Source organism: Poeciliopsis prolifica, unplaced genomic scaffold (genome assembly GCF_027474105.1).
Source record: "Poeciliopsis prolifica strain line A6 unplaced genomic scaffold, Auburn_PproV2 SCAFFOLD003, whole genome shotgun sequence".
Taxonomy (NCBI): domain Eukaryota; kingdom Metazoa; phylum Chordata; class Actinopteri; order Cyprinodontiformes; family Poeciliidae; genus Poeciliopsis; species Poeciliopsis prolifica.
Window position 1 is genome coordinate 7,611,607 of NW_026562378.1, and position 24,831 is coordinate 7,636,437.

Sequence of the window (24,831 nt, forward strand, 5' to 3'; positions counted from 1 at the left end):
AGGACATAGTTTATAAATATCATCCAGTGGAGATGTGGCTAGGGGACTACAAAAAGGCCACCCACAATCGCCTCCATTGTTCACTGGCACCACTGTCAGTCTGACATCCCAGCTGCTCAGCCATGGTAAGTCGGCGTGTCTGACATGTTTGTTACTGTAAGAACAGGTGCGTTTTCTTGGCTTCGGAGTTGCTGCTGTCAAGAGTGGACAGGTGATGGCAAATAACTCTGTTATATCGTGGAAATAAATTTTGTCCTTTCATTCGTAATTTTTACTGGCTACCAGGTGGAAGCGTGTAAAATGTGCCTGTTGCATCCTTAAAGTGATCTTTGAAGGACACTTCAGCTGATTAAGGTGCTGTTTAAAAGCATCTAGTTTATGCTTTTTCTTTATTCGTGCCAAAAGGCCCCCAAAAAAGCCAAGAAGAGGGCGGCGGAGGGAGCCAACTCCAATGTGTTCTCCATGTTTGAGCAGGCCCAGATCCAGGAATTCAAAGAGGTGAGTGCTGCTCACAATGATTCAATTCCCTCTAAAACCCAAACCTCTCTGCACAGCCCGAACACAGTTCACACACACACACACACCGAGGACTCCAGCTACTTTCCCTCCTTGTCTTTCCATTTCTATTGTTCGCGGCCTCAGTATGCCCACCTGTCTATTTTCATGCCTCGGGCTTGGCAACAGCGGAGCACGCGGTATGCTGGTATGAAGGTCGGCGGTGCCCAAACATTCAGACTGTGTCATCGGCGATTAGGCCGCAGATGAACGGCTGCGCGTGCCCCGGATGCCGCGCGCAGTCCTAATGGGGTTTACAAGTTATAAATACTTAAGTCTTCATCTGTGAATGCAGTTCAGAAAAAAAGAAAAAGCATTTAAATTCAGAGTTTAAGCATTACTGTTACAGAGATGGCTTGAAGCAATCGCATTTTTAAAACTAAAGTCATGGAGCTTTCTCTCTGCTCTGATCTCAGGCCTTCACAATCATGGACCAGAACAGGGATGGCTTCATTGACAAGAACGATCTGAGGGATACCTTCGCTGCTCTTGGTTTGTCGGCACACATGTTGGAGGATCACGGGGAGAGTCGTCTTTAAGTGCTGACGATCCGTCTGCTCATTATGTAGTGTGTTTGCTCCCAAAGGACGTCTGAATGTGAAACAGGAAGAGATCGATGACATGCTCAAAGAGGCGCCTGGTCCCATCAACTTCACAGTCTTCCTCACAATGTTTGGTGAGAAGCTGAAAGGTAAGAACATAAACGGCGGTTAAGCTACTCCAAGTTATCTTTCTGCGTTGACGATGCACTGCAGAAATGAGATGGAAAGCATTTCCAGTCAGAGTGATTCTGATTAGAAGTAAAGCGGCCTTTTGAAAAAAGGGACCAGTGACGCATCCAGAAACGTATTCTGTTGCTTCTGACGATTTTTCCAACTTCAGTCAGAGCAGAGGACGTTAACATCTCTACATCCAGGCTTCAGAGTAATACCACATGCATAAAGGTGATACTGTTCACACAGTAGGGTCCAACGTGTTGGAAAAACAAACCAGACTTGACCGCAGTCACTCCTTCAGGTTATTTTATGAATGAAGAAACTAAATTTTTGGCATCACACAAAAACAAAATGGCTTCACTGATTGACTGCTTTGGTTCAATAGGCTAACAGCTGTAGGAAGAAAACCTGACGTTGCTTCTCTGCTTCAGTTAAAACCCCCACAATCCTGCACAACATGGCCAACCCTGGAACACATAAACGAAATTAATATATGCTAATAATATTCGTCTAGTTTTAGCAACATGTAAAAAAAAAAAAAGATGTGCCAACATCAGCCGAAACAGATGTTCTTATGAATCTTATAGCTGTGAAATAGAATCTTATTTCAGACATACTGGCCTACTTCTCTAACTGTAAGAAGAGCAACTAAATAACCTAAATAATCATTAAAGGTAAGTGTGTTTGAAGAGTGGTGACGGCTGCTTTAATGACTCCAGGTGCGGATCCAGAGGAGACCATCCTCAATGCGTTTAAAGTCTTCGACCCCGAGGGAAAAGGCATCCTGAAGAAAGACTAGTAAGTGTCAGGAGGACGCACTCTTAACTCCACATGAGTTTGCAAATTCATTGAAAGCAAGGCTGCATTCGCTTCCTCTCACTGTTTATGACACTGGCTGCTGCAGTTGTTCATCCCAGTTCACAATGACTGTCGCTCTGAAGACTCTTATTTTTTTTGCCCTTCTCTTTCCAGCGTGACACAGATGCTAACAACACAGGCTGACCGATTCTCCTCTGAAGAGGTACATTGTGGAGTTTTGCGCTAATTGTCGCCATTATTGCCGGTTCCCGGGTGGGAGTGGGTGACTCTGAAAAAGAATGGACGTCATTATGACGGTCACACGTGTCCACGTCAGGCACATTTTCTTCCGGAAAAATGAAAAAAAGAAAAGAAATGAAAGTCAAGAAATGGTGGTGAATCATCCCAGCTTTTGGTGCAGATTGAGTGATGAGGCGTTCTCGTGTGTTTTGTTGGTTAGATGGAGCAGATGTTTACCGCCTTCCCCCCTGATGTGGCTGGAAACCTGGACTACAAGAACCTGGTGCACATCATTACTCATGGAGAGGAAAAAGACCAAGAGTGAACCTTTTTCATCATGTTTTTTTTTTTTTAGTTACTCTAGAGGCTGAAAGTGAGAACTGCAAGCTTTTTGCTTATATTAGCTTTATTGCTTCTGTACAGTCAGACTAAAAAAAAATCAAAAACCACACTTCCAAAATATTTTCCTCAAAACAAATACAATCAGCTTGGAGTTTTATTGCAATAAGATGTTTTGGGGTTTTTTCTGTTTTATTTGCAATATATTTTTTAGACTAATTATCATATTTTTACCCTAATTTTGTAGACCAAAAACTACTATTGTCTGTTTTACGGTGCAGTGCCTTCAAACTTATTCACATCCCTTGAGCTTTTCCGCTGTTTGCCTTGTTCCCTACGAACATCAGTGTTATTGGCATGCCAACACAATCGTGCATAACAGTGAAAACAGAAAGAAAATTATGCAGGTTTTCAAAGTTTGGTTGTTTTTTTTTTTGTTGTTGTTGTTTTTCCAAATAAAATTCTGAAAAGTGTGTCATGCATTTTCAGTTCACCCATTACTTTGGTTCCCATGAGGGCAAACAGCTTCCTTCAGAAGCCTCCTAATGAGTTAGCATGAACATACCACCCCCACTGTGGCGAATGGTAGTGGAAGCAACACGTAGTAGAGATGCTTTTCCTGAGCTGGGAAAAAAAATGGCTCTAATTACCAAAAATCATTGATGTTTGTTGTTGTAACTTGGCAAAAAAAAAGTGGACAAGTTTAAGGGGCGAGCACTTTTGCAAAGGACTAAATGGAGTGTATGCATGTAAAAATAAACTTACTTAAACACAGCTACCAGCCTGTGTTTCTAACACCTGTGCATCATTAAATAACGACACCAGAAGTTCCTGTTAGTCACAGATTTATAGGTGAACTTGGGAATAGCAGCTTTTCTGTTCATCTTTAATCCCAGAGAGCTGAATCCAGAGACCACACTTGATGTTGGAGATGTACAGTGTGGAAATGTACTGCATAGTGGGCTCTTAACAATATGTGATTGCTGAAACACAAGTCTTTACTCACACAAAGGCCCGTTGTTATTTTGGCGTTGAGCTGCTGTGATGACTCTAAGCTCTCGAATGGATGACTCGGTCTTCATCTGTCTCACTTGTCAGACCTACTACTGCAGAGCATTGTCGCGAAATCTCTGGCTGCTCCAGCTGAAGTTGATGGTGAAGGAGCCTCAAGCAACGAGCCCTTTTGGCGATGGATGAGGGTTTAGATCACGTTTTGTGTTTAAACGTTTGACATTCTGCAGAGAAAGGGAGAGAGAGAAAAAAAAGACATTTTCGTATTCAGATTAAAGCATGGACATCCTGGTGGCTTTGAGGCTTAGTCAGGTCTGCTTCTGCTTTGTGTAAAGTCACGTGGAACTGGACTTGATATGAGTGTCTGTGGGTGTCTGGCAGGATAAAAAATTGAATTTATTAATCATTCAAAACTCTTCGCGGATTACTGCACGCTCGTAAATAAAGCTCCTTAGGATCCCCTCTATGTTGGAAATGCAATTCTTATATATTTTCAGACCGAACAGCAGGACAAATCCAAAACAGGAAGCACAAATAAGTTATGGCAGCTGATGGCAGGTCCTAACTAACACACAGAAACACAATGAACTCAGCGCTGAAGTCAACCCACACAAAAAAGTCTTGGAATAAAATGTTCCATGATGCATTTTCAATTTACTTACTGGAAGAAAAAGACTCTAAAGAAACCTTTAACCAAAGTAAGTACATTTTACTCATACCTTTTTCACAAAATGTTTCACAAATAGAGTTTGACCATTATTTAAGAAGCAATTAGCAAAAAAAGATGATGCAGAAGACTTTGACAGAGATTCCTGCAGAACAACAATAGTAAGCAAACAACCAGCGCTGTGATATATCAATAAACAAACCACATTTACAGGTACACCGACTGAAATATGGCACAAACAAGTGGGAACATAAAACAGAAAATACTTCATCTAATTAAGTGTATCAAATAACTTGTAGTAACTCATCTACATTAATTAAGTATACCATACTACAACAACCGCTCCTCAGAATAAATAGTGTGCTACCAGCACACTATTTACTGTGCTCATAGTGCAACTAGAGGTTCGTATCGATATCTAATGCAGTCCCTAAGTGGACTTAATAATTAGTTCAAATAAATGATTGAGACAGAACGTCCAGCATCTTTTCAGTTCGATTTGGCTTTGCTCCTTCTTGCAAATAAGGTTGTTTCCATTTTTGTCTTATTTTAATCAGTTATATGTTTCCCAGCATAAAGCACCAAGTCGAGGCGCAGCGTGATTATTTTACAACTGCTGCACTGTCATCTTGTGGCTATGTGCGTTACTGCATTACTCCTGTGGAAGAGCAAAAGTCCTGGAACGGGACGCTCATGCACATGATCGCTATTGGTTTGTGGTTTCAATCTATGTCTAAATTTAGAGATGTGATCTGTTCAAAAATCTAAATATTTCTTGTTAACTTTACAGCCATTCATTCAAATGGCGTCTTGTTCAGTGTACAGGCCTTTACCAGCACAGAAAAAAACTGTCGAAACAGAAATGGTATTCATTTACTGACGCATTTTAATGCGCAAAACAAACAAAACACACATTTCTACTTTTTGCTCAGAAATATGTCAGAAAGCTACACTGCACAGAGTATTCTCTGTAACCTTTAGCTGCTGCCTCGACATCCTGTTGAGCAGAGGCTGAGGGAAGACCCCGATTCAGGGCTTTAAGAAGAAGTAATTGAAGGTTATTCTGAGTGTCCTTTCTTAAGCACATTTTCTCATTAAAAGAAATAGATTGTGAATTATTGGGTTTCACCAACTATTCAAAAAGGTGTCTTTTTCCCCACCCCCCAGCTTACTTCCAGAAGCACACGTTCAAAATCTAGGTTACCTTTAGTGCAGGAGTAGCTTATGGAGTTTGTTCTCTCAGAACATCAGGAATAGTTGACTCTGAATCTGTTCTGCACCTCCAAGCCCCTCACATTCCCCACACATACCTTGTTTCAAATAGTCGTAATTTCTTTCTCATTTTAGCTGAAAATACACTAAATTATACCTGCACAAGCCCCCTCAACCAAAAGATGAGTTGTCATACATTTGCTCGTTTAGAAACTTCTCTAAAGGAAAGTGCAGAAAGGGAAGATTGCGGTTTTGGAGATTGAACCTTTTGATCTCCCACAAAGCAAAACCTCAAGGGACATTTCTGTTCATATCTCCAACTCAGCAACTCTGAAATGTCAACTTTTGATTAAAGATGCAGGAAATGTGTAAAAATAAATGTGCTCTGATCAGGTGAGATAGAAATTTCACTTTTTGGACCGCGTGAAAATTACTATATGGGCAAAACCAGCACTACATAAATCATCTTGCTGTGAAACAAGGAAATGATTTTCTTCTGTGAGGAAAAAAAAACTGGGAAATGTTCGTGGGACGATGCTCAGCTAAATACCAATGTCAGTACGACAACAGTAGGGTGCTGAAATGGTCCAGTCAAAGTCCAGACCAAAATCAAACCGAGAGTCTGATGCAAAACTTAACAGCTGGCGGTTTTACATAATGCTCTCCAACCAGAGCATTATGACTGAACCTGAATTATTCTGTGGAGGATCTTGAGGAAAAATAATGTGTTTTAGAAACACATTATTTTGATCACGTTTGTGATTAAAACGTGATCAAACGTGAAACCCCCAGCGCCGCATACCTCACTCATTCTGCATGTTTCGATTGGCAGTACCTCTCTGCGCCGCTAGATGCCGCTGTCGCCTCTGCGTTGTGTCTGCTGGAGCAGCAGGGGGGCTAGATGTGGACTGTAGAGGACTCCTGCGGTGTGTGTGTGGACAGGGGGTGCGTGTGTGTTTTTGAGTCTGTTGGAGGCTCGTCGAGCAGCAGCAGCAGCAGGAGGAGGAGGAGGAGGAGGAGCAAGAGGACTTGAAAACTTCACTGCGTCCAGCTGGAGACATTTTCATCCGGGGAGATTTCTGCGCCTGTCGGAGCCGAGTCGGCACCTTTTGTAGTCCAGCCGTGTCCGTCAGAGAGAGGGACCGGTCCGGTTCTCGTCGCTGGAACCATTTCCGGCGTCCAACATGGATGATTTGGGTAAGTTCTGTCGGCGAGAGGGCGACGTTAAAGCAGCGCGTGCGCCTACGTGGGCAAAACGGGCACAATGCTGAGAATATCGGGGCTTTTATTTATTTTTTAACCCTCGGGAAGTCTGCTAATGAAGCCGCTGTCGCATTCATTGGAGACGATGAACGCTTACATTAAAGCGGCGGCAGGCGGACGGGAGAAAGCAGGACGCGTGGATAACCAGGTTTCTGGTGTTTAGCTGCACGGTGTTTATAAGCTGAAAGGTTCTGCTGCTGCATTGGTGGCGGTGCTGTGTGGGGAAAGTTAATATGTTAGTCTGGCGTTGGGTTTCCTCAACTTATTGATCCTCAGACCAACATGTGATATAATCATTCCAGTAGGAACCTGGTGGTTGTCACGACAGGAATCCGGGCTGCTGGTCGGACAACGATGATTTCTGATGAATACATTGTTGTGGGCAGACTCAGTGAGTCGTGCACTTTAAATGCAAACCCTGAGGGGACAGGCTGCGGTGACAGGGAGGCTCAGCGGAGTTCTCCATCATCCACCCCCCCTCCCTTTCTTCTTGCTGTACTTTGACTAGACACATTTCTCGAATAAGACTCACTGTATGCAATGCCTTGTGAAAGTTCACACCATTTCAACTTATTTTCACCTTTTGTCTGGGTACAGAGACACATTTCCATGTATTTTTTGGGGGGGTGAGAGAGAGGTTATATCTAAAAGTAAATGCTGTGAATCTGAATTAATTTCTGCATGTTTCGTTTGGCAGTTGACCTTTATTTAGCTCCGGCCATCTTCCCATCAACTCTGAACTGTTTCCCTGTCCAAATTGAAGAAAATTATCCCCCTGTCATGATGCTGCCATCACTGTGTTTCACTAAGGGGAAGGTGTTTCTATGTGTGTATATATACACACACACACACACACACATTAGGCCACATGTAGGATTTTGCATGTAAGCCAGACTGATAACTACTTTATATAGTTATCAGAGTAACTCTGGCTGACGTTTGCAGCCCTCACTCCCACCTACTATCACTTCGTCATGTCACAACCAGCTCTGAAGTCAGTGGTTATAAAGTGACACAATGACAATTTTCTTCCAAATACTTTTGCAAAGCAGGTCGACTGCATTAGTGTAAATTAAAAACCTGAACCGTCCCACACACAGTTCCCTCGTCTCTGGAACGGTTTTTGCCCCCTGGTGACTGGTAGGATAAGTTTAGCAGGACATCCGTGAAATGCATTTCAGGACTCGAGTTCATGTGCTAAAAAAACACCCGAATGCGTTTGTGAAGTCAAAGATGATGAGTGTGTCGCAAAAGCTGTCCAAGAAATGCTATGCTCCCCTTGCCCCCACTGTGAGCTAAGGTGGCGTTTCTATTAAACAACAGACACTTGTGTCAAAGAGAGCGTTCAGGAGTTTTAAAATGAGGCTTTGTTGAAAGATTGACATTAAACGTCTTACCTGGAGTCGGTAACTCCAATGGCTTTGTCATTTGGCATAAAAACAAATTAGTTGGAGCTAATAGCTAGTCTGAGAGAAGCCGAAGTGGTCCTCTACCATTTTAAGAAGACTCTGATCTAAAAGAAAATCAATAGCTTTTACTTTTTATGTATAAATATGAACTTATGAACTGTTAAATAATTGTCATTTACTTGGACAGCAACTTACAGAGAAGCTGACGATCTAAACAGGAAACGGAGGTAGAACACAGGGTTGTACCAACGATGCTGCTGTGTGAAACATATTTGTGGTCTGAGTAACCATCTGATAAAAATAAGTCAGGCTGTGGAAAAAGAAAATCAGATATGTTCTGTTCAGTTTTTTTTTACTATTACACCAGTTTACTTTTTCATCTGACAGTTTGTCTGATCGCATATTTCAAGGGGCTTCAATAAAGGGGGAATAAATCCTGAATAATAGCTTGCCCTACAGTGACCCACATCAGCTGATTTTAACAATTTAAAGCAACTCAAATCAAAATATTTCACATCTGTCTGATTCAACGCCGTAGTGGTGGACAATGAGCATCAACGCTCATTGTTGACTACTGCGGATATGGTAGTTTAGTTTTTTTCTGTTTTATCAGCCAAACAACGTCACTACATTGGCCGTCAACTGAGGTCTTTATGGACAATTGCAAGATCTGATAAAACCCCAAAAATGGCCCATCACTAAATTAAAAAACATCTAAATGAAGAAAAATAAAGACTCTCCTGAAAGTGTATACGATTACTATCCCATAATGTAGTATAATATCCCATAAACATAATTTTCCACTTGAGATTTTTTTTTTTTGTTAAAACAAAAAGACCAATAATATCTTCACTGTCTTTATGAGTCTGGTTTTGGTTAAGCCGTCCATTAGCCTTAGCCTCCACCTTTTCTAGCATCAAGTGAAGGTGCTTGAACTCTTGAACCCTCACTTCACAAACATGACATTCTCCTTCAAGTCAGAGGACGTGTTTTGGTTCAGAAATTTTAAAGGACAGCTCAGTTTTTTGAGCTAAAACTTATTCCCCTGGTGAATATCTTGTCATTGGTGGGAGTGACAGTGAAGCCGGATCGTTGGCTAGTCTATATCCAGTCAGTATTTATGGGCATCTTCTCGGCTTACAGCTGGTACGGGGCTCTCCTTAAAGTAGCTGCTTCAAAAATATGTGTTACACAACCCAGTGTAATTACCATGTCACAAGGCTGTAAATTCTGTCATCGGTTTAGGAACCAGGCAGAAATGTGGCACACAAACAAAGAAACACACTCAAGTGGTCCATGCTCTTTCATTGGGAATAATATCAAAGCTGTAGTGGGGTCTGTTGGTTTTGTTTTTTTTTATATCTGGTTTGATGAAAGTGGAGTGCTTTCATCCAGGGTGATGAGGCACCATGGAGATCCATCAGCACAACCTGCTCCTATTTTTAAACCTATATCCCTGCGTCTTAAGAGCTGAGCCAGCACCACCGAGAATCCTGCCACCAGGTCTTCCCCCAGCCTGTTCCCCACTTTCCATCACTTTGCCTTCCTACTTCCCACATCCTCCCAGCAGCTCTCTGATGGAAGTCGAGATTCTAACCCAGAAAGCTCTTTTCCCAGCCTCAGTTTTCTTTTTACCCTTCAGTTTTATTTATTTATTCTTTTTGTAGAGCAGAGCAGATCCTACAGGCAGGGTTTTGGGAGAGAATGGATCTCAGCCAACATTTATCCGCCGCTATAATGCCCCACCCTCTCTTTTCCCACTCCCCACCATTCCTGTGGTTGCGCCGCGCAGGAAACCGAAGCCCTGCGATCCATCGACAGTCCAAAGGAGAGATAAGCCTTTATTGTGAGAGTCAGATGCAGGCGGATTGAAAAGGGTGCGAGAAAAGCTTTGTTTTAGTATGCCAGGTGTGCGTTTATCTGCATTTCATATCGTTCTTGCGGGATTTTGCTTCTCAGAATCCGAGGCTCGCTCTCGGGCAAACTTTCACTGACCCCCACTCCCCCCTCTTCTTCTCCTCAGTTATCAGCACCGCCAAGCGCTGCTTCTTGCTTCACCGCTCTGGGCCTGCACCGACAAGACATGAATGTCAACGAGCCCCCCCTGACGTTTATTTTATTTTATTGACTATGATGATCTGCGCCTTTTTATTGCTTGCTGTTTATGTGCACCTGCGAATACAGTAGCCTCGGATCGCTCTCTATCTCTCTCTGATGCCACTTTGGTGACATCGTGAGCTAAGAGGCTTGTCAGCACAGCAGCTTCAGCGTTAGAAATGTCACTCAAGTTGCGGGAGTGAGGAGAGGAGTTCTTTACCAGAGGAGATCTGGAGTAACCCAGATACTCGGATGGCTCTAAATTTAGTTTGATTTGTTGTTTGCAGACCGACGGGAACATCAAAAGCGTTTCTCCTTTTGTGTTACACTCAGCATCAAACTGAAAGGCGCATCTAATTTCTGCATGAGGGCATTTTCTTGTTTTTAAGTTTAGTCCTACAATACGGGCCTGATTGCATTTGGGTTTTATAGTATCCTGTAGTATTTAACGTTGTTTTATGAATGGTGTGGACTCATGTCTGTCACTGAGGCTGATGGAAGGAACTCATATGAAGCAATCTGTTGCCAGTGTGCTACCATCACCTATCCTATACCGCAGAGTGAACATGATGCTATGCAGTACACCAAGGTACAAGAGAGGGGTTTTTTTTAGCTGTGGTTCCTCTACAGCTGACACTTCTCTTTTGCAGCTAAATAAGCATCAAATTTCTCTACATTTCTTTGTTTGTTGTGAAAAATTCTTACAAATGTTTTAAAACTCAGCTGGTGGCCCAATGAGATCCTTCCAGCTTCTGATCCACTAAATGAAAATCTGAGATTTTTATGACTCCAACTCTTGGTTAAGCACACACACTTTTTTTTACAGCTGGATATAAACTGGCCCTAAGTCAACAGCCAATTTATTGATCCTTTTATTTATTTTCAAGCACATGAAATTCGGTGAAACTGTAAGAAAATGGACGTTGTGCAGAGCTAAGCCATTATAACAGAAACCATAAAATGAAGATTCTTGTATCTTGAAATACTTGGATCAAAGTTCAAGAAACCTTGAACTTTGAGGCTTGAGGTTCCCTTTTTTATATTAAAAAAACTGCACTTCTTCTTTGAAGCTGACAGAAACGCGTCGGTCTGCGGTGACAAAGGCCGACGCTGCAACACACCAGCCTGCGCTGTGTGATAATTTCTCTGGGCTTAAGACGCATCAAACGCACACCGCCAGAGCAGGAGCCAAAGGCCCAAACGCAGTATCTCCGTATGGGTTTGTCCATCTGCTTGACTTGAAAATCAAAATGCTACAGGGCTTTGAAGCATATGGTGTACGGTACACACACACACACACACATGGTCAGACGCACACGAGCCCAAACTTAAGCACGCTCATGATCACAGACTGCTGGTGTGGACAGACAGCTCCGTTAGGGCAGCTGACTAAGCAGCAGCTTGACGCTCAGCCGACCGTCATGTCATCCCTCATGGGTTCAGTGCTCTGTTAGAGCAGCCAGGGTCGATATTCATGCTGCTTCTTTAGTTTATGAGAGAAAAAAAATGTAGAAAATGCATATATATAAACATCTAGGTATGAAGGATATTCATTCCATCCTGAAGGTCTGGTTAGAAATAAATGTTCATTGATGTGGAAACATTATTTACACCTCTTCCAGCTTTTTGAACCACCAGCCACAAATGTAGTCAAGAAGAAAACCATTGCTGAGAGGAAAAAAAGTCAAAGCAAGTAAAGGCTACAATTTGCGACCAGCCAATCAGGGAACATGGCAAACGTTGGAATAGAGCGCACGGGTCTCACAAGGCCAAAATTGAACTTTCTGGTCTGGATTAAAAGCGTTGGTGGAAAAACTACATGTGGAAATGGATGGACGTTCACCTTCCCACAAGGTGATATGGCTTAAAAATAAAATCTCTGCTTGCATTATAGCAAATACAATTTCCGATTTCTATTTTCCTTTCTTCTTAAAAAGAAATGACAAAGGACAGGAGACATTTTCAAAAACTTGTCTTTTATTTCAACCTCATCCCTTGTGTCACTTGACCTGAATTCAAAGTCCAAATTAAATAGTCAGTTAAATACAAATACATGATACACTTTTCAGATTTGCTGTAGCAAAGTTTGAGACTCAAGAATCCTACTTCACAATTATGCGCTGCTTTGTGTCGGCCTTTTCCAGAAACTTTCCAGAAAAGTTCACGTTTGTAATGTGACAAAATGTAAGGACTCGGTGGGGCTGTCCAATCATGTCCCATTTTTTGTGCTTGTGCCAGCTGAGACCGGTGACCCCTTTTCCTTTGGCGGCGTCCCGTCCAGCTAGAAACATGCTTCATGACAGGAGGCACCCCCTGTAACGTAATGATGTGCTGCAGTGGCAGCCACAGTTGGTTACTGCAAAAGCAGCCGCCGTGTAGACCAGACATGATGTGAGTCACGCCAGCTTGTGAGTACGCATCACCCAACCCTGACTCCCTAGTGGAAATCCATCCATCTCTGTTGTTGCTCCCTCCAGGCAACCAGAACGTCTCCGTGCAGCTTGTTACCCACGACGAAACGAAGCAAAAACGAGGACACATTTTGCATTGTGCATCTTTGTGTGCACTCCGCTGCGTGCCTGAAGCAGTTATCGACCGCCCTCTACCCCGCTGAGCTCTGACGAGCGCCGCTCCCTCCTTGCTTTGTTGTTGGGTTCTCATCCCTTCCAGTCCTGCAGCTGACTGACGGCTCAGTTGATTCGTCGCCGCTGGTCCTCTGGTGCAAGCTGCGGAACGGCCTGCGGACGGTTCTCACAAAGAGCACAGCCGCCGCCGTCATCACAACATTTGATCGGGCTGTGAGGAAACAACACAGTGTTCTAAGCACTGCTTTTCTGCTTAACTACAATGTATCACAATTACATTGCCGCACTGTCAGATGGCCTTTTAGATGCACCTGCAGGATTCTTTTTTTCTCCCTTAGACTCCTCTAATTAGTGTGCAAATGTCATTTTTCTTACAGCTTGCATGGTTGCTGTGGCTGCAGGCCGAGATAACACATCCCTGCTTTATTTGGAAACGAGCTGCAACCCAGCAGCTTTCCTCTGGGCTCGTGGCAGGTTTAAACAATCGCTAACACACTGCTCCCGCGGCCCTATTTGGGATATAAAGCTGTCACAGAGCGAGCCTTTGATGAACTGCGAAATGGAGCGGACGGGGGCGAGCGTGCGTTTGCCATTACAGCTGGATCTGCGATCAGATTCTGACTCGCTCAGAGACGCATTACAGAAGCGACGCGCTAAAGGCCCGGTGGAGTTTATGGCAGCGACGGTGATGCTTCACAGGTTTATATCCTTGGAGAATTGGGAGCTCAAACACACTCGCGGGCTTTGGCTGAATGTTTTTCCAGGGATACAACTTGGCTTTGCACAGTTTTCAAACTCTTCTTTTCCACCTTCTTCGCTCTGTCTCCGTGCTGCTGGTGGGGAGACAAAGAGTTGCTTGTACTTTGGTGCTGTGACCCATTTCAGGCAGGCCAGAACTGATTAGAAGAACTGCAAATCAATCTGTTTATTCAGCCAAGCATCTGCATTTTGACTGTGGCGCCCTCACCCCGTCCTGAAGAACTAAATCCCACATTCTAGTTGGTAATTTTTCCAAAGGGAATTCTTAACAAGATAAAGATTCACTTCAGTCATTTTCGCGAGGGCTCTGCTCCTCTCAATCTCTCTGTGGATTTGGTTTAATATCTCCACTTAAATAAATACTCTTTGACTTAATGTAGTCCAGAGGAGCTGTTTCTGAGCCAAGCTTGGAGAACTGGACTAAGAGGAACTCTTTGTACAGTGACAAGCGTTATTCATAAATCTATTATAACCCTTTGAAGGTTTTATTTTATTTTATATCTTATTTTTTACAATTTGCCCAGAAACCTCAAGGTAGTTTTTACACGACAGTTTAGCAGATCCTTGTGGATAAATGATGGTTGATTTTAGTTTAGTTTTTAATTGAATTAAACTAACCTAAATGGGATGGTGCATATTCATGACTGTGTTGTCATAAATATACCAGATTTAACCAAAAAACAACCGCAAAATACAAAGATAACAGTGACACCATTTCTGTCCTTTTTTCCTTATAAAATTCTCAAAAGTGTGAATTCAGCATCCTTCACCTCTTTAAATCAAATCAAGTGTAGCCAAGCCAGTCACCGACCTTCTTAATATCATCAATCTTTAATGTTGTTTATACAAAAACAGCTGCTTTGTAAGTTGGTTCAGTTATGAAGTGGTCCATCATATGAAATCTCCCCAAAACACCGTTAAGGTTTATGGTTGTGATGTGAAAAATGTTGAAAACTTTTTAAATTACTGTCCTGACTGTACATCTGGACATATTTAGGTAAGTAGTAACTATTAGGGGAAATTAGTGATTTTGTACAAAAAAAGACAAACTTTTACACGTGGGTTTTTTCCCTCTTTTGAATGAATGGAAATTGTAGGATGAGATTTTACTGCCGTCTTAAATGTTGGATTTATTTTAAGGCCTTTACCTGCTCAGGCGGAAGTAGCTCATCTACTTCCGCCTGTAGATGAGCTGATGTCGCTGCTTTCATCACGCTGCTATTAGCAGCTGCACCTCGAATCAAATTTACTGTACTTTCTCAGGTCTGATAAAACTGTGTTTAGTTTCATTCTACTGCAGAGACTCATAACAATGGAGGGTAGGAAAGAAGCAGAATGATGAGCAGATTTTATCCTTAAAAGTTTTCTTCTTCTTCTACCAATTATCAATATTCTGTCTGCCTGATGAGCCCCAGAAACGCCACAAACAAACAGCTCTGCTAGTTTATGCTAGATTAAGAGTTTGAGCTACAGAACTAGTGGGAAAAAAAATAGCCATTTTGCTTTGTTCAATGTAGGTACTCAGGCAACCTGAGAACCACACAAAAACTTCTGCACCCACAAGTTGTGCATGTAAAGGCTTCTGATTGTGTGGAAGGGGTGATGTAAGTGTTAGAAAGCTAAACCTTTTCCTGTTTTCTTGACATATTACCTGTCCAAAATGGCTGTTGAAGGGTATCGTGTGTAAAAGTATACATTTTCTAATATAAAAAAGTGTAAAAACCACCGTACATGCATATCAAAACAGCTAAATTCAATGCATTTCAGTGTGAAATTTAACAACTCAATAGTATTCATGTCAGGTTAAAAATCATGCAGCTCAGAAACTAAAAAGGGTTCAAAAGACTCACTGAAATAAAGAGGGAAATAAAACGTTTGGTCCAAGAAACCTTTGAAAAAGAACAAAAGCAGATCGTTAATTAACAGGCTGCTCTTTTCAAAGCTCCCCTGGTTTCCTGTGCTACGTTAGATCAATTTCAAACCTCCTCTGTTCATGCAGCCAAAGACCTCTGTGAGCAAATATGCCTCCCCACCTCACCAACCTGCGGCAGCAGCTCAGCTTCTTCCTTCTGCCTCTGATTCTGTCTGCACATGTCAGGAGAAAATATCCAACCACAGCTGTTCTGTCCCTCACACACCCTCTCCAGTTGTTCGTTTTATTTAAAATTATACTATGGAAATCATAATATGACTAAAATGCTCTATTATTTCAGAATCTGAAACTGTAAGGCTCCCACGGGACACTGGAGTGAAAAGAATAGGTTATGCTTATGATGACATGACTGTGGTCAAAAATGAATTTGCACTTGCGAAAGCACACTTCTAACCGAGAAACGAGCAGAGATGATGCGTCACTCCGATGTCTGTCTTTGAATGAATAATCTTCTTGCGGTATGAGTTGGTAAATATCACTGAGGTTGTGTTAGACTTTGTTGTGGTTGGCCAGTTTTCCTTCCACTCAATTTTCCATCAGTTCTGTGAGGAGCCAGGAAATATTAGCCTGTCTGACAACTGTAAAGTCAGTAGTTCACCCCATGATTGTGTATTTCCGTATTAAAAGATCATTTTTCAGCAGGCTTAAGCATTGCTTCCATTTTCTATGAATATCGTTGTCATTAGCTTCACTCCACAATCAGGAAGTGCAACACATTCACTCTCTGCTTGCTAATAAGATATTGTCCCAGTCGAATAGACATTGACTTTGGGAGAAACTCACACCTGATAGCGACAAAGTAAAGTTAAGAGAGTGAGAGAAAAAGTGGTTTTATCACACTACATAATAGTGCAATATAAAAGTAAGAATTTTACAGCAATCATATGTTTTTCTAATATATTTCCAGCCTTTGAGCACATCTTCCCCCAAACTTACAACACCACCTTAAATAATTAATCTTTTTATGTGAATGTGAAACATTTAAACTCTTCATTTGATCTCCAGATTCTTCGGTTTATTTTTATTGTTTTGGGGTTTTTTTACAGTAGAACTTGAGTGACAGCTGTTTAGAGTTGTTCAGGGCTCTGGATGCTGCAATGTTTGCGATGTGTGTTGCATTATGTCTCACAAGTGCAAAAGGCCCTGGAGGGGCTGCTGATCAATACGCTAAAAGCTGCTGTAAAACTTCATGGAGCTGAAACACTGCTGAGTGAAACTCATCCAGGCCAATTCAGCTCATCTATAAACAGATAAGTCACTATGAAACTGATCTGACTGTATGACATACATAGCTGCACTATTTCAATGTTTGTTTAAAAGATGCAAATGTTGAAAAGTGCCACACCCGATTTTGAAAATTATGAATCAATCTCTGCCCATACCTTTTTCCATAATGCCTCAAACTCTGTTGTGTTGGATGTAGAGCGTCTGAGAACCTTTTTGGGTCTTGCTGCAGACTCTTGGTTGGCTTTAGGTCTGGACTTTGACTAGGCCATCCTAACACATAAACCATAATTGATCGAAACCATTCTGTCGTTGCTTGATCTGCATGTTTACATTTTGACGAACCTCAGCCACTACTGCACCGTCCACCTTCTTATCAACTCTGACTAGCTTCCCTGTCCCTGGGGTGAGAAATTGTCTCTTTTGCATGATGCTGCCACCACTGTGCTTCAAATGACAGCAGTGTGTTCAGGACAATGTGTGGTGTTAGTTCTATGTTCCTCATAGTCTTGCTCTTGCAGGTTAGAAAGTTTCTCTTTGGTCTCATTTGACCAGAGCACCTTCTTCCAAGTTTCCCATAAATGCCTTTTTGCCAACTTAAAATGTGACTTTTAGCTTTAGTTCTTTGATAACATTCTTCTTGCCATTTTTTTTTACTTTGTATATTGTTATTCACAGCTGGAAAAAACTTGATGGAGCAAAACATGGGACCCCAGTCCAATGCTACCACAGAAACATTGTCATTACATCTCAAACTAATAAAATACTTCCAATTTCTGAATGATTTATTGAGCGCTGCTCCATGAGATGTTGTCTTGTGTTCAAACTTTGCTTTAAATGTCTCCACAGCTTTCTCCCTGCCCTGTCTGCTGTGCTTCTTGTTCCTCATGATGCTTCACAGAACAGCTGGATTTATACTGAGATTAAATTACACCCAAATGTACTATTTGCACATTTATAGACTGTTACTTGGACTGTTGCAGGACAAAGGAGATCAAATGTGGACACAAAAATTAGGAAATTTCCTTCCTCACTTCCTCTGCACCTCACAATTATGTCCTTAAATAAAATCTTAAGTGAAAGCACACGAAAATTCGTGGTAGTTGTGTTACAAAGTGTGAGGGCGTTGTAAGGCATTTGAAGAGCATGATGAGTTGTGAAACTTTCACATTTCACTTCAGAATATGGAAATGCAGATTCACAGGAAGTGGACGGTTTGAGAGTGCTAATTCACCAGCTGTGAGCGAGAGCAGCAGTCGCTCTCAGACCCAGCCTAAGGGTGGAGAGGGGTGTAAAACGGTGCAGTGGTGATATGTGGCACAAGCCGGTTGGGTGGTCTGCGAGGGCCCACTGCTGCTTTTGATGTTCATAAATCATCTATGGTAGGTTTGTTGTCCCTGCAATAAGGGTCAGGTGGGGAAGTATTTATAGTCGGTCCAGATGCCGCAGCCCGTCTCTGATGTGTGTCGGCAGCCGTGCTGAGAGCCACCTGTGCATGTTGTCTCTTCTTTCTGTTGCACCTTGCTGTGCATAATGTCAAATTAGGTGCCCGTTGAATTGTCTTAGATAAATGCATGGTTTCATTTGGGCAATGTTAAAGTACAACCGTCATTAACGGTCCTGATGGGTTTCCTCCCTCGCCCCCTTTGACACAGTAATGTCTAGAATTCACACTTTCCGATTCTCTGTTGGCTCATGTAGCATCGAAAGACCAATCCTTTTACTGCCAAACCCAGAAGGCTGTCACAATAAATTTCAGAGCTGCAACAAACCCAAGTTGTGGTTTTGACAATTTTAAAATTTGACATTCTGAAAAGTTGCTCCTTATGGACGTCTTTCTTTCTTTTCAGCTATTGCTCCTTTTCTGCCTTCTTATGACAGTACCTTGCAAGGCTGATGTGCACATTTTACACTCTTTCCTTCTGTGGAAGGCGAGCTGCGGCACGTTAGGAATTCGCATCAGCCGGAGCGCACCTTGCAAAACATCAAACACATCACCGGGAAGCAATGAGGGGAATGGGAGCAGGCTGATGTAGAGTAAACGGTAAAAAAAAAAAAACACGAGTAAATGTGTTTTTCTGACAGCATCTCCCAGCTAATATGCATTCTCACAGTTTTCCTGCAGACTTGAGGGAAAATGCTATCAGGGAAAGTATTTCAAACCTCTGAGATAAAGGCTTTTTTTTTTGTACACCAGCCCTAAAAGGAAGAACAAGAAGTGGCGAGCTTTGTGTCTGTTGTTGACATAACTCAACAGCACCCCCTGCAGGCTGTGAAGTCCCATGCTCGGTTACAGAACTTGCTTCCTGAAATGAATCACTTCCAGTAGAGCTGAATGAACTGGACTGGACGCACTGAGTGGCCGGCTGCATTGATTTACTCCATGCAGTGGTCAGCAGTGATAATGGATTGGGCAGTGAGAGCAGAGTTCAGCTCAGGCAGAACTTACTGCTGGGGTGTTCTTGTTGATTTCCAGACCAAAACAAAACTCTCAAAAGGGGAATTCGTGTCGTTTGGTTTACATTGTGTCCGTACTTAAATTGATGTATCTTAAAGTTAGTCCGTAAAATGTCTTAAATTCATTTTGAAAAGTAAGTTAGTCTTAAGTCTTAAATTTTGATCTTCTGTATTGAGAGTCCTATATATAATATATGTAAGCAAACATTTGAGTAATGCACAGATATCTCAATTCCATTCTGTGACTTGAGGTGGTTGAAGCTACCTCTAACTACCTGCTAATATACTCTTGCTAGCTAGCTTTTCTGTGTCTGTCATGGGAATGTGTACATTTATCGCCAGCTGGCAGTAAATGTACACATTTGTTTTTACCACTGGCTCACTTCTGTTGTCAACCCAAAAGAAGCCCGGCACTAGTGCAACATAAAATATGCGTGACACAGATCTTAAATTTAATTCATAGTGGCCTTAAAAAGTCTGAATTTTTGAAACTTGCAGAAAACCAAAACCAATCTGGTTTTGGTTTTGTCTGAATTTTGAGTTGTTTGACCATGAACAGCAGTGATCCAGGTGCTTCTGATCTAACCTTCACTTTTAACATGTCTCAAATTCTTCAAATGGTTTCCTCTCCCTCCTCCTGTCCTGGACCCCCAACCTCGTCCTATCGCTAGGCCTTTCCTGTCATTTTAAGCCCTTCTTCTGCTGCGGCTCTCTTCCCTCTCCTCTTTTCATCTTATCATTTTTTTCTCCCTCTCTCTCTCTCTCCTATAATAAGCCCCATGTGAAGCAGTTTTCATGTAATTAAAATGCACATCATTCATCTGGGAGGAAGGGAGTCTCCTTAATCTGTGTCAACCCACATTTTGGCCTTTGAGGATTTGGCTCGTGAGCGCCGTTCACACACACAACCTTTCTTGGTTTAGTTATCTTTTCTTCTATTTTTCGTCTGTTTTCTCCCACATCTGCTCTTCACTGTTGGAAATCAGATGGGCGTTAGAATGTCGTGACTTGGGTTGCAGAGATAAAAGCGCGCTGAATGCTTGGACGATTCTGTGCTCATTAGCTCTAAATTAGGATGGACGATAGAAGTGAAATGTACAGAAACCTTGGAATAAATTCATCTTTGACTGCAGAAAATGTAAAAAAAAGAAAAGAAAAGTCCAAAAATAATAAAAAAATTCTGTTCCTTGATAGGAACTTTGAATCACTAATCCTTTGAATCAGGAACAGGAAGTTCCTGTTCTCAAGGCCCGTCTTTCTTAGCTACTTTTCAGAATCAGAAAAGCAGGAGAACATGCCATTTAAGTCAGAAGAATGGGTTTCAATCTTGAAAAAGAAGCAGAAAAATGCTTTTTCTCATGATGTTCCATATTTATAATTGAACAAAAACAGCAGGATGAAAAATATGATTGTGCACACGCCGGGGATCTGCAACCTGCAGCTCTACTTTTGGGCTTTTTTCTTTAAGCTTGATAAAGCAATTTCTATAATGACCGTATTTAAATGGCAATAGGACAGAGTGTTTTCAAAGTTTCTAAAAATAAATACTTTAATAATATAAAACAAATTTATGTTCATACATAAATACGTGACATAATCCTAATTGAGTCTTCACTAGAACATGTCAACATCATCAGCTGGACTACTAAATGAATAATTTATTCATTTGTTGTTGTTTTTTTGTTTGCTTGCCCAACACTCAGGCAGCTTAAAACATGTTTTTCATTGCCCCCACACAAGTCAGCAAGTCTAGAAGAGAGGAAAAGCATGCCTGAATTTCACTAAAGTAGAGCAAAGATATTTTGATGCTATCTGCAAACCAATCGGTTGTTTGGGAGGAATACCAGAAAAACATTTTCTGCCCAAACATCACAAGTGAAAACACATAAAGCTTACTGAGAATTTACCTGAAACCTTGTGAGATAACGCTGTTTGTCAACAAGTAGTCTATATATGGGTCTGGCCTGAAACAAAGGACTCGTATTTTAAAGCGGCTTTCATGCCCAATGTGAGGTATTGCGACGGATCTGCGATGCTGTGGATCTGTTTCTATTAAAAAGACCTTTGGGGCCCTTCCTATGTCAACATCAAGCACTGAAATATGAAGAAGTGTTCAGGGTAAAAATCAGGGGAACACCACCCAGGATACTGAAAATTGGTTCTCATCTGTTCAATCGGCAGGATATTAATCCTAAACATATGAACTACTCAACAAAGGGATTCTTCTCTAGGTATAAAATCAACCTTGAAAGCTGAAGAGAACAGAGAACGCAGGAATGATCAAGGATCAATATTTCTACACGTTCAAACATGTAAAACATGATAGAGAAATAAGTGCAGTCCATCTGGTGATTGCAGTGGAGGCTGCTGTATATGACGTGTTTTACCTCAAAATGTAAGGAACAGACTTACCGCCCCTCTAAAACATATTTTATATCTTGACATACTGTTGTCTGATTTAATTTCTGAAGGTTAGCTGGAGGAGTTCAGACAATGAAACCTAACGATGTTCTCATGTGCCAAAAGTTCATATTTGTACAACACAACACCAGCTGAAGTGGCGTTTTAATACTTGGCTTGGTTCATATTATTGCAGTTCCAGTTTTGGTCACTGGGGACCAAGCTTGCACTTTGCTCTGGAGTGTGTGTGTCATGGTATGTTTACTTGGCAGAGAAAGCTGACACACCTCTGTGCTCATGTCTAGTTTGCGGATGGGTTGCAGCTTGCAGAGTGCTCGCTGTGTTCGAAACAAAAGCAGCCCGAAGCTAGACTTTTACACAACATACGGACAGTCACTTTAAATGGTACGAAATGCAACATTTTCAGGTTAATGAGCTGTTTAATTTAAGTGGCATCATTTTGACGCAAGAGCACTCTGATGTTAAGATGACCACCCTCACAGAAACCACCCCCAAACAGTGTGTTTTGTGTAGCCCCGAGCCTCACATCCATGTGTAGCTTTATTTCATTTTATTAGAGCAGCAGAATCCCTGTAACCAGGGTGAAATCCAGTTCAGCTGCACAGCTAAGTCGATTACCATCTCTTGTGTAAACCATCTGGGCTCACATCTGTTGACAGAGGTCTTGGCCAGCTGCAGTAAAACTTTACTCTGACATCAGAACTGGCCTGTAGCTAGCCCTGAAATGCATCCTTGCCGTTAATTCAAGAGGTTTAAGCAAAGTAATGGGACCGAATCTAACAGTGAAATTATTACACATTACATTTCTGAAATTGTGAAGTTATTTTAGTATATTGTCACTTCTTCCGTGTGCTTTCAATGTTTGCCATCTCTAAAAGGGGAGCTACGATGTGTGAAAAGTTTTGTTGAAGGAAACCTCAAAGGTTTTAACACAGGAAGACTGCCCTGTTCCTCTTCTGACGCAGCAGAAGTTCGGCATGTTGTTATCTCTGTTCTCTTACCTGAACACCTTTGACTGAGACTGAGACTTTGAGTGGTAGGTTTTACTTTTATTTAAGCTTAACACTGTTCTCATTCTTTTTGCTTTATGGATGTTTCTGTTCCACCACTTAGCAGAGGATTAAGACCCTCAGAGGGCCATTAGCAGCGGGGTAAATTAGGCATCAGGTGCTGTGAGATTCGCATGCTCGACAACCTTGGGTAAAAATATCACTGTTCCACTGTATTATTGTATTTTTAAACTGTGGTTTTAAGCTAAAATGCAGACTATGATTTGCAACTGTGTTTTTGTCACCATTTCTAAAGGGCTGAATTGGTCTTATAAGCAAGGGAAGAGAAAGGTTCCTACTGAGACCTACAACCAGAAAGACATTTAGTGATTATCGCATTGTTAGATCAGAACTCTTTACTGTTTTATCATTTGTGGGGAACCACAAATAATACAAACTCGGCAAGGTGTGATTTAACCCTTACTGTGATATAAACTGACCGTAACAGATAAGAGTATCGATTTTAGAAATGTAAAACTTGAAGGAACCCTGAAAAATACTGTTGTATCCTTCCTACTAGCTGATCGGCAGTACGCTCCAACAGGTGGGAAAAACTCAGAGAAAATGCAAGAAAAAAATTTCACTAACTCCAGTGATTTTCTGGAGTCAATCTTAAGAACAGTAACTGTGGCAATTTCTGAAACCATTAGTTACTAGAACCTTATGATTCCTTGGTACCGATAGAGTTCAAAAGATTAAAATCAAAAAGCCTTCATAAATGTTTGGCTCTCTCTCACTTTGTGACACCCTGAATAAATTGCAGGCATGTCTCAAAATGTCTTTGTCGTCTTAGCAGCTTTGAAGCTGTAACCTTTTGAAACCTTGTTAGAGTTTATTACCAGTTACCGGACTTTGCCTAGAGTAAATGGAGAGCTGTGCTGTGTCCATAGTGAAACTGAGAGGAATGCACCCTGGTCTCTGAGTCCAGAAAGGACTCTCTGCTGTGACGCCCAGTCAGCTGGCATGTTAGCCACGATAAATACGCTAAGGCTAAGGTGGTCCAAATGAATGCGGCTCGGCTTCTGCTCTGTCTCCGCTCTGTCTGCACTACTACGACACCGATGACAGGCATACCTGGCCGCCATTTTCAGGCTTTCAAACTTGGCGAAGGTGTCGACATTATGACACTATGATGTTATTTGGAGGTTAAATACAGGCTGGGCACGTGGAACACTAAAACGTAGTTGGAGCCTGCGTTAACAGAGTGAAGGAGGAGCTGATTACACCTCTCACACACCATTGTGATGCCACTCCCTTAGTTGGGCATGCTTGTGTTGATAAGAGCTCGGCTTTCTCCGTTTAAACCTTATTTTGGACTCCCTGGCTGACTGAAGACTGCTTTTGGTGCGTTCTTGTTTGTGTAAGTAGTATCTCCTTTTTTAGAGCTGGTTCCAGCAGAGGGATAAACCCTGAACTCCTATGAATTTAAACTTAACCCCTCCCTCCCTTCTCTGCCGTGACCCTCTCCTCTGCTCCCACCCTTTCGGGTTCCCTTGAGTCTGATAGTTGGGAGAGGTAGTTCCTGCCTGGCATACTGTAAACTGGGTTTAGCAGCTGTTTTGTCTGTTGCCGTCTCCTCTCTACCTCTTCGGAATACAAGTTGTCTTTTTCTAAGGTACGTCTCACCTCTGCGTTGACTTGAAATGCTGAGTTTCTAATTTTAGGACAGGGCTTCAGAGTGGTGTTTGCTGCTCAGCACACTTTGGAAATGCACATCATGTAGAATATTATACACATTTTATAGCGTATCAGCGAGTTTTAGTTAGACTTAAAGTCGAGAATGAAAAGGAAAAGCTGTCACTTATAGATGAATTCAATGTTTTTAGTTCGTACCAGAAGCTCTTTGAAATACTTCTTCTATATTGCTAAAGGCTATGTTCTTTCACCTACTATTTTAGCTTGTGTTCCCCTTGAAAGACCACGTAATGTTGGTGGCAATCAGCTTGTACCTGGGGAAACATTCGCATGATCACACAAGTGAACTAGTGCTCTTGGATTTGAAACACTGTTGCCATGGAAGGGTCATTAAGTAACCAAAGGAGTGGCTGTCACATCCTGCGTGATTCAACTTTTACAACCTCAGCTCGTCTGATGTC

General features: G+C 41.9%; 2 protein-coding genes across 4 annotated transcripts in view; both read left to right on the forward strand.

Annotated features, from left to right (window-relative positions):
• Positions 1-73: 73 nt before the first annotated feature.
• myl2a (myosin, light chain 2a, regulatory, cardiac, slow) lies at positions 74-3,422 on the forward strand. Its single transcript, XM_055027359.1, has 7 exons — positions 74-125; positions 406-498; positions 972-1,047; positions 1,142-1,246; positions 1,991-2,069; positions 2,244-2,292; positions 2,530-3,422. The coding sequence occupies exons 1-7, from the start codon at positions 123-125 to the stop codon at positions 2,632-2,634; spliced, it is 510 nt and encodes a 169-aa protein (XP_054883334.1). The 5' UTR covers positions 74-122; the 3' UTR covers positions 2,635-3,422.
• A 3,146-nt stretch (positions 3,423-6,568) lies between these two features.
• pxna (paxillin a) overlaps positions 6,569-24,831 on the forward strand; it is a 33,299-nt gene continuing 15,036 nt past the window's right edge. Inside the window, exon 1 of one of the 3 annotated variants that reach the window (XM_055027355.1) lies at positions 6,569-6,735. In XM_055027355.1, the coding sequence (XP_054883330.1) occupies positions 6,723-6,735 (13 nt within the window). In that variant the 5' untranslated portion in view covers positions 6,569-6,722. The remainder of the gene's footprint in view (positions 6,736-24,831) is intronic. The other 2 variants (XM_055027354.1, XM_055027357.1) reach the window with 2 other exon arrangements.